The sequence below is a fragment of the Amblyomma americanum genome, chromosome 8, assembly GCF_052857255.1.
Source record: "Amblyomma americanum isolate KBUSLIRL-KWMA chromosome 8, ASM5285725v1, whole genome shotgun sequence".
Lineage (NCBI taxonomy): Eukaryota > Metazoa > Arthropoda > Arachnida > Ixodida > Ixodidae > Amblyomma > Amblyomma americanum.
Window position 1 is genome coordinate 33,825,816 of NC_135504.1, and position 10,024 is coordinate 33,835,839.

The 10,024-nt window shown below is 50.1% G+C and overlaps 1 protein-coding gene across 1 annotated transcript; it reads right to left on the minus strand.

The window, feature by feature from the left end:
• Window positions 1-2,776: 2,776 nt before the first annotated feature.
• LOC144101284 (glycogen synthase kinase-3 beta-like) lies at window positions 2,777-9,787 on the minus strand. The gene is made up of 3 exons (XM_077634381.1): window positions 9,435-9,787; window positions 6,955-7,341; window positions 2,777-4,080 (listed from the first exon to the last, which is right to left on the minus strand). The coding sequence occupies exons 1-3, from the start codon at window positions 9,543-9,545 to the stop codon at window positions 3,376-3,378; spliced, it is 1,203 nt and encodes a 400-aa protein (XP_077490507.1). The 5' UTR covers window positions 9,546-9,787; the 3' UTR covers window positions 2,777-3,375.
• Between the last annotated feature and the right edge of the window lie 237 nt (window positions 9,788-10,024).

Below are 10,024 nucleotides of genomic sequence, written 5' to 3' on the forward strand. Positions count from 1 at the left end.
AAAGTATACGTACCACGGGTCGTGAAAGGTCATGCGTGAAAAACCAAAGGAAGAACTGTGTGCGACAAATAAATAAGTTAAAAACAGGCTTCAGAAAGAGCCTTGGCTTGCACATTTCCTGTGGCGAACCGAATCTTAGCCAACCCACGGTTCGTGATCTCTACTTATACTCCTAGCTAGCCGCGACGGCAACAGCTGTTGACGTCCGATCCGTTCCGGTAAACAAGGCGTCATCGCTCGGCCCGCTGCGTACGCCGCATTAACCGGTTTTCAATGCAAACGCTAAGCCTCGTTGGGCCGAGGCTACAGCAGCGCCAGCGGGTGAGTGGTGGTGCGATTTGTTGCGCCGCTCGGCGGCGGCGGGCCGAAACGCAAGCGGGACCATTTATCACGATCCGGAGCCGTCGGCTTGGAATCGAGGTCTGAGGGAAAATAGGGGGGGTGGGGGGGGGGCCGTTTGCGGATCCGGCTTTTCCGTTCGTGGTCGAATACGGTTTTTATACTCCACCGGCTGGAGCAGCAGGAGCGGTTTCTTTTTCACCCGCGAAAAATAAGGACTGCCCGCCTCAAGAAGGAGGAGTGAGTTTTCGAAAGCAAACAACGCAGTTTCGGAAGAAGCCTTTTGCTTTCCCCTTCACGGAGATGCAAAAATGAATTACGGCTTGCCGTCGCCGCTGAGAGAAAAAAAAAAAAAATCTCAGCGTTTCGAGCGCGCCGGTGCAAGAGCGTTAAGAAAATGTGCGGTGGGTATAGTGTATGCTCGGCGCTGGGGCAGCAAGCGGCGTGTGCCTAAAGCAATGAAGCGAATGCTAAGCCTATCGCTTGGAAAACCGTGCGTAGCACGCCCGCTGAACGGGCCGACCCGCGCTTCTTGTGTTTTCCCTATACTACTCCGGAAATCGAAACATTCTGGTTGTAAATGGCACTCTCCCCCTTTCCCCTCTTCCTTCCTTCCTTTTCCTCCGCCTCCGCCTCCGTGAGTGTTCGCCTCATTTATTCCTTCCCTAATGGTTTTTCTATGATACAGTTTAGCGTCAGCCCCTTCCCCTCATTACCTCCTTCTTTCCTCCCTCCCGCCCATAGCGTCTCCTCCACTTCGCGTCCCTTATTAATGTCGTTTCGCCTGTCCGACTGACTCGCTGTTTTCTGTGCGGTTTCGCTCTTTTCTGCTCATTAAACGCCAGATCCTGTAGCTGCTCCACTCGCCTCAAATGAGCCGCCTATAGTATTCGCCCGTTCATTGCGACTGCGCTTTTTTTTTTCATTTTTGCTCGCGATTTCCTGACTGGGGCTAAACGCTTTCGTCTCTAAATGCGATGCGAACAAATGAGATGAGAAGAAATGAGATCTACGGCTGGCCTCGATGAATGACTGGATGCTTTGAGACCCCCCCGTCGCTTTGTAGTGTCGTCCACTGTGGTAGCTGCGCCACTTGCCATGAAGTAGCGGTCCTGATATTGCGTAGACAGGACCAAAAACGCTCTGCTACCTTGCTAGCTATATCTCTCCACAATCTGCTTCTTGAGTCGTTTATACCGGATATTTGATTTCAAGTAACTTATTTCTATTTACAGTGAAACAAAACTCAAGGATGAAGCATCAAGCAACCCTCAAAAGAGGTTTTCCCAGCCAACGGCCTCGACCGTTTGTCATGACATAGAGGTTAATTTCCTAGCGGGACATCGCAGGTGACTAACAGGTGCATCCGTGAAATGAGATTCACCGCGAACTCATGAAAATCGGTCGACGCCATCGGTTGGAGTGCCTCCTTTGAAGGGTGTATGTCGCTTGAGTTTCAGTTGTATCCGACTATAGTCCATTTTTCTTTGCGTATCGATACAGACCAACTTCAGTGCCGCCTCTGCGACCATGAGGCCCGAAGAGCTATGAACAAGGCTGTATCTGTAAGGCCTTTGAGGCACACAGAATAGCAAAACGTAATCTGAGAGATACGGTGCTATCAGCGCTGTTAAGAAACGTTGCTTTAAAACGCTGATAATACCCAGCATCAGCAACGAGGTCAAGTGCGCAATGGTGACAGCACGACAGTTCCGAGTCATTGGAAAGCGGCTGCACCAACATGATGCCTCTTTTCATTGACAAGTAAGGAAACATGCCCTTTTTTAAAGAGTGAAGGCTAACAGTGCTGAAAACTAGCAGATTTTAAAATATCTCACGGGTCCTTTGCTGGCAGTTCTTTGGCGCACTTCAACACCACTGTTTTCATAACAACATCTATTACTCCGTAGGCTCGCAGTGAACTCATGTGAACTGTGAGAACTAGTGACAAGAGACGTTTGTAGGTTGTCTGCATGCAGTCTGTAGTTTCTGTCTGTAGACACGACAAGTTCTTGTTGACCCCACGAAGGCAATAATGAAAGCGCAAAGAGAATTTATAAGCCTCTGCGTCCTAGTCACTTTTCAGCACTTCGTTGTTGGTCTACGTCTGAACCGCAACACCACACAGAGCTGTCCGCCAGGTCTTCTATACGTGAGAGTATGGAGGAGCCCCAAATCATATTGATTTCCCGCTGACTGCACCAAGCTCGGTATCCCATGGCTTCTGCTCTCTGTTCCTGCAGTACAGCAAGTGTTCTACACCTGTCGAGACTCCAGCTTACTGTTATTTTGCTGAGGCCAAGTTGTGCTAACCTTTCCCTTTGCTTCAGCTAAGCCGTACTAGTTGAAGTGGAAAGCTACAGCCTCACTCTCGAGGCCATTCACAAACTCGCAGCTCAGCCGTGTGCACCAAACATGTGAAACAAGCAAAACGTAAAGCGCTTTCGACATCTTCCGCTTTATTTTCTCGCAGTTAAGCGAATTGGCAGCAGATAAAAATGAGCGAAGAAAAAAGAAATGTGGCATCACTGTCATGACTGATCCCCGCAAGTTTCGCACCAGCGGGGTTATTAAAAGAAAAAAAAATGAAGTGGCTATTCACGCGGCCTGCTGACGTGAGGTACGTTGCTCGTCTGGGATTTACTAATACTAGACGAGTCACCACCGTCGGTGGCAAACAGAATGCATTTGGAACACGGTTGTGTCGGCGCTTCTCACGTGAGATCAAGTTGGTTCGCCTTGCTCATCTTCCGACTCCTAAAACAAAGAACTCGCAAGTACCGCCAACCAACCGCTTCCTTTGTTATTTTCTTTTCTCATTACGACACCCAGCTCAAGGTTGTCGGAGTTAAAAACCGCAAGGCCACTCCACAATCCTCAAGCAGATCGCCACCAACACAAGAGCACTACACGAAAACGCCCGCGGTTTAAAACCGTGCTGCTGCGGCGCTGACATTTCTTCACCCGTGCTGTCCCAGGCTCATCAGGCGTCCTTTGTGACAAACCCCAACGTTTCGCGCGAAAAAACGGCTGACGTCACTTTTTCGGCAATGAAGACTTTCTGGATACCAGGTTGCTTCCAGTTCCGGCCTGCTGGGGTCTCAGTAGGTGGTTGATGGCAGGGTTTACCTGGAGCTCCTCGTTGGAGAAGTTGAAGAGAGCCGGCAGAGGACCTCCGTCCGGAAGCGTAGCTCCTGCCAGCCGGAGGTCATCGAAGAACGAGTGCGCCATGCCGTCGAAGCACGTGATCCTCTTGCTGGGCACGTAGTCCAGAAGCCTGATCAGCAGGTCGATCGCCTTGGGCGTCCCTTTGCCTTCGAGTACACGCTCCCAGGGCACCGACTTCCGCTTGGGGAACCTGCACTCGGTCCAGTTGGGGTTCATCTGGAGGACCTGCTCCTCGGTGGGTGTTCCCAGTATCCTCATGATCTCGGAGAACTGGTCCAGGTTGCTGTCGCCCGGAAACACGGGCCTGGCGATGAAGAACTCCGCGAGCACGCAGCCGGCGGACCAGACGTCCACCATGGTCGTGTACTCGGTGGCGCCCAGGATGAGCTCGGGGGCTCGGTAGTAGCGCGAGCAGATGTACGCGACGTTGGGCTCGTCCTTGATGAGGATCTTGGCCGAGCCGAAGTCGCACACCTTGACCACGCACTTGTCCGGGTCGCAGAGCAAGTTCTGCGGCTTGATGTCCCTGTGGCAGATGCCCAGCATGTGGATGTACGCCAGACCACGCAGTACCTGCACGTGCAAAGCCCGAGTATGGCGAAAAAAATTCCTCTTGATGCCAAAATTGTCAACCGGAAGAAGCTCTCTTGCATCCTCTGCATACAAGGCACCTTTGGTATAGCGGTCTATGAGAGGCTCTCTCCCACATGTACGATCGGCATTCATTGCAATCAAAGTGGTATTTACTTCTTTATTCCACATCTTTTAGCTCCAGAAGTTTCAAGAAAAAGCTCTCAGGCAGAGATCAGGTAACGCCTTAGAGAGACATTATTTTGTTTCTTTTTAGAGCGAGAGCTTCACTCCTTGGTATAGAACTTCTGATTTCGATGCGGATAAGGCAACGACCTTCATTGCGTCACAAGGTCTGAACAGACTTAACTGCGAGGGGGTTTAGCCCAAGCTATGGTGCTATGACCAAGTGATCATATGACTATGACCTTTGGGTACCTGACGTTAGCCTTGATACTTGACTTTGACATTTGATTTGAGACTGTGGGCACCACATCGGGAATGACCTTCAATGTCTCACGGGTTCTAAACGTACTTAACTGCGTTGCGGTATGCGTTGGTACTATGACCACTTGATCATATGACTATGAACACTGGGTACCTGACCTTGACCTTTGGCCTTGACCTTTGACTTGAGACAGTGGACACCATGCGCTCGTATAACTAAGTTCAAGGCACGTTGAACCCCAGCCAATTTTTTTATTACGCCTGCAACGTATGAAGCGTTCTGTCGGAATACATTTGATCGTCTCACTTTCGCGCGAGATACCTTCTCGAGACGGTAATCTTTTAAACGTATCGCGCGCGAAAAACAAGCTTGACCGGGTAGTGTTCATTTGGATAAAGACGCAGTGAATACACAGCTTATTAAGTGCCCGCTGGTGTACGCGTGGCCACGGGAAGGCATAAGTTGTAAAATAACAAAATTGAAAGGGGTCGTCTCATTTTGCGTCCCGCCTCGTGTTTATGCAGTTTTCTAAAGAACAGTGTCTCATCTATACAAGCTCAGTACTGCAGATAAACATGGCCTGCCGAAACAGGATTCTTTTCTTTCCCCGCATTTATTTTTCCCTTCGTGCCTATTCATACCTGCGTCGTCAACAATTAACAAGCTATCAAAACGGGCTACTTGGTGAAATTTCATTGTAAGTTTCATTGTTAAGTTAATTTCATTGCATTGTAAGTTGGTGAAACTTGCAATGCAAACGCTCATGTTTTATTCACAAAAGTTGGCATTTATACACACCCGCCTAGCATTCGCGGCTCTGGCGTTCTACTATCTTGTTCAGGATAAAAGGGAGCAAAATTACTCCTCGCGTTCTTGATATCATATCGTTATATTCCTGGACCATGACATCACCTAGTCACTTGCATTCCAAAAAGTCATTAGTTTGTGCTTTAGTGATGCGATGAACGCTATAAATGCCACTTTTTTTGCACATAAATCTTCAGTTGTGCTAGCGCTTGTCCCGAATTCCTCGGTATCCGGCGTCCGTATTGCGCTGTAAGCTTTAGAAGCATAGGATTTTAACCTTCTGTCGAACTAATTCTACAATAAAATGCAGCGACTACTCTGCACAGAGTTGTAAATTTTGACAAGGCAGACTGGGTGGCCCGTTGGTCAGACAATGCTTGAATCAAGAGTGCAGTATTAAGACAACACACATAAAAGGTGAGCACATGAACAGTGCTACTCTTGTACTTATACACTTTTCTCGTTTCATTTTTTATGTGTCAATATTGTCACCGAAAGCCGGCAGAAAGGGCAGAAGGGCACACCAGGACTATTCAGGCAGGCACACCCAAGAGAACGAACGCACGAGCCGGGGAAGACAAGGAAGACCAGCTTGTGCTCTCCACCACATGGCGGCGCCACTCAATGGCTAACAATGTGGCAATATAATATATGTCCTTGTACTTTTTACGTGCCGTTTTAACGCTACATCCTTCGTTTAAATATTGTGACTGACCAACTCCCCTCCAAAAGTCTACCTTGTTAACGGTCACTTCTTCTACACTGGGCTCTTTCAAGTGTTCTAGTCGCTTTCGTGATGTAGCGCATTTCTGCCCTCTCCTTATAGATGAGTTGTTCTAACGCTACGTTCTTAGTCCATATATTACGTTGCAATCGTTGCCAGGAACAATGGCAAGTGGTAGTTCTGCAGCCTCCTTCCACTGGTTGTCAAGAATCGAAAGTCTCCGCTTCGGAGCCACCCGCCGCGCTGGCTCAGTGGTTAGCGCGCTCGGCTACTGATCCGGAGTTCCAGGGTTCGAACCCGACCGCAGCGGCTGCGTTTTTATAGGGGCAAAACGCTAAGGCGCCCGTGTGCTGTGCAATGTCAGTGCACGTTAGAGATCCCCAGGTGGTCGAAATTATTCCGGAGCCCTCCATTACGGGACCTCTTTCATCCTTTCTTCTTTCACTCCAACCTTTATCCCTTCCCTTACGGCGCGGTTCAGGTGTCCAACGATATACGAGACAGACACTGCGCGATTTCCTTTCCCCCCAAAACCAATTATTATTACTTCGGAACCACCCGCAGTGGTGGCTCAGTGGTTATGACGCTCGGCTATTGATCCGGAGTTCCCGGGTTCGAACCCGACCGCGGCGGCTGCGTCTTTATCGAGGCAAAACACTAAGGCGCCTGTGTGCTGTGCGATGTCACTGCACGTTAAAGATCCCCAGGTGGTCGAAATTATTCCGGAGCCCTCCGCTACGGCAACTCCTTCATCATTTCTTCTTTCACTCCAACCTTTATCCCTTCCCTTACGGCGCGGTTGAGGTGTCCAACGATATATGAGACATATACTGCGCATTTCCTTTCCCCCAAAAACCAATTAAAAAAAAGCTTTGGAGGCGCCCACATCTCTGCGTACCTGGTACATGTAGAGCTTGATGAAGAACAGCGGGAAGGTGTGCTTGTTCCGGCTGTAGTGCATGATGACCCGGTGCACTGTCTCCGGGATGTACTCCATGATGAGGTTCAGGTACACGGTGTCCTTGTTCTTGTCCAGCGTGCAGAAGAAGTAGCAGAGGCGCGTGATGTTGGGGTGCGACAGCGAGCGGATGATCTGCAGCTCGCGGTTCTTGAACTTGCGGTCCTGGCGCACCCACTTGACTGCGTACACCTCGCCGCTGTCCACAAGCTTGATCTGCTGTACGACGCCGAAGGTGCCCTTGCCGATGACCTTGGTGCTGATGTACGACATCTCGATAAGCTCGTCGTCGGCCCCATCGGCGCGAACCACCTGCACCGTTTTCACCTGCGCACGCGAGGAAGGAGAAATAATAATAATGATTGGTTTTTTTGGGGAAAGGAAATGACGCAGTATCAGTCTAGATATCGTTGGACACCTGAACCGCGCCGTAAGGGAATGGATAAAGGAGGAACTGAGAGAAAAAAGGAAGAAAGAGGTGCCGTAGTGGAGGGCTCCGGAATAAGTTCGACCACCTGGAGATCTTTAACGTGCAATGACATCGCACAGCACACGGGCGCCTTGGCGTTCTGCCTCCATAAAAACGCAGCCGCCGCGGTCGGGTTCGAACCCGGTAACTCCGGATTAGTAGCCGAGCGCCCTAACCACTGAGCCACCACGGCGGGTCGAGGAAGAAGAAACGCAAATAGAATCTATTAAACGCTGTGTTGAGGGTCTACGTGCTCTTCCAACTTGCAGCGGCGTTTTCACAGTGTATTGGATTTGAGTGCAAGATTCTGGAACAGAATCGCACACCCTCGGCGCCCTGCTCGGACTCAAAACACACGCTCATGACGTTGCAGCTCGCTTATCATCGAAGCTTTTCCTTTGATTTTTTTTTTTCAGTTTGTAAATGCTCTACACGACAAAGCGGTAAATCTGACCGAAAGTGGACACAGTTTACAATACTCGAACGATTATCCATAATATGGCACATCCTTTTGGTCTCCTTTCTTAAACTTGTGAGCACGCCCTCCTCTCCCGTCATGCAAGGAAATAGAAAGTAACGCTTCATATTCGATGACGTAACATGAGCCACAAAGACCACTGAACGTTTAAAGGAAAGCTATCGACTGGCCTATTAGAGCACTCAAGTTTATTCGTTACACAGAAGAAAGAAAATCCAAACAGGAATTAGAGGATCCGTTAGTTATATTCCTTGGTTTTAAGAAAACCCCAGGGTAAAGTGAGAACTGGTTGGCAGAAGACGTCCTTCAATTTGTGAGCAGTCACAGCCAAACTGTAACTGTGCCTTATGGTGCGAAGGCCACAGCTCTGAGAAACACTGTATTCTGAATGTCACTCACTAAACATACACTTTGCAACATAGCAAACATGACAGCAGACTAGAACATATGTTCATGTCTTTCCAGCAAACACGTTTTGTGTCTAACCTAAATTTAAGTATCGCTTTAACAAAAAACTGCTCAATTGCATCGAGGACCAGATGCGCGGTTTTGTCAGAGGAGCTCAGCCTTGTGGAAACGCTGTGACGGTAAACGCGTCGACAGACCAATACTGCCGTACTGCTTATTATGTAGTTAAGCATGCTCTGCACAGATATCAAATTTCCTAGATTCACCTTGGCGGAAAGGATTCTCTGGCCCTAAGAAACCTATTGCGTCCCATGTCAAGCCACCACGCAGCACGCAAGAAGAAATTGCGTCGTGATTTCTAGCAATCTGTTTTGGTTTCACTTGTGCCATCATAACAGCACAAAAACACCCCGACTGGCTAGCTCATCACACAGATCTGCGGCATCGTCGAAAGTCATCGTGATTTAGTGTGTGTAAGTCATGCAAGCTAGCGCAATGTAAAACTCATGCTGAAGTTCCTATGTCGTATCGCCAACATCTGCTGCCTTCAAAAGTGAACGATCCGCGACGCCTAACAAGTCCAAGTAAAAGATACATATTAAACAACAGCAGATACCCATGCTTGAACGAGATGCATCAGCATGCACATGATCATAACAATCGAACGGCGCAAGAAAAACGGGACAGGAAGACAAGAAGTGACAGACACACCGCCGATCATGAACCAACTGGCCTAACAATCTTCCCTTATGCATACTGTAGTTGAAACCTAAGGACAGACACCTTTTCCTCAACATTCTATGTCAAGGTTGATTCAACGATGCTGATCAACAGACAACGTGCTTATAACTGAACTGACTGACAAACACAAACCGATGACCTGCAGAACCAAGTTCCGCTACCGGAATTCAACGCATACGTCTAACATACCAGCCACCACGAGACATGATCCGACGCCACGAGAAGGATGTGGTCTACGGGACCGATCATGATCGCGAAAGCCAGCAAAATAGCACATCCACCCTATACACAGCAGTGTCGGCGGAGGCTAGCAGCGTCTCTCACCTTCTGTCCGTCCCGCTTGGTGATGACGATGTCTGTGATGGGCAGGTGGTAGTAGCCTCCGCCTCCGGGGTTGTTGCCGGTCGTCGAGAAAGCGGTCAGCTTTCTCGCCATGCCCGCGAAGGACTCCGTCGTGAGTGCTGCCGGCGGCTGGACGTCGGGTGGCTGGCCGCTGCAGGCTGCTGGCGGTGGGGGCCCCGCTACGACCGCATGGGAACCGCGGCTCTCAGGAGGCCCCGACGGCGTCCGGGACACGCATAACGCTGCTGCGCCCTGCCGTCTCCCGGCGGCACACTCGTCGTCTTGGGGCAGCGAGCGTGGGTTTTTGTTTTCCCTCGGCCAATCTTCTTGGATGCACCAGCCGGCCGCCCGTGCGCGCGCCGGGCTGGGCGCGAGGCCACCGCGGATCGGGCTTCGGCTCCTGGATTGGCCCGTGGCTTCTGCCCCTTCTGACCGCTGGCACGCTGGACGCATGTCTGCATCGATGGTTCCAGGATCTGCGGGAACATCGCCGCCGTACCAGCGTTCTGCTTGCTCGTTGAACGAGTACCCAACGAATTCGTGCTTCTCGGTGGTCAAGACACTAATGGCAA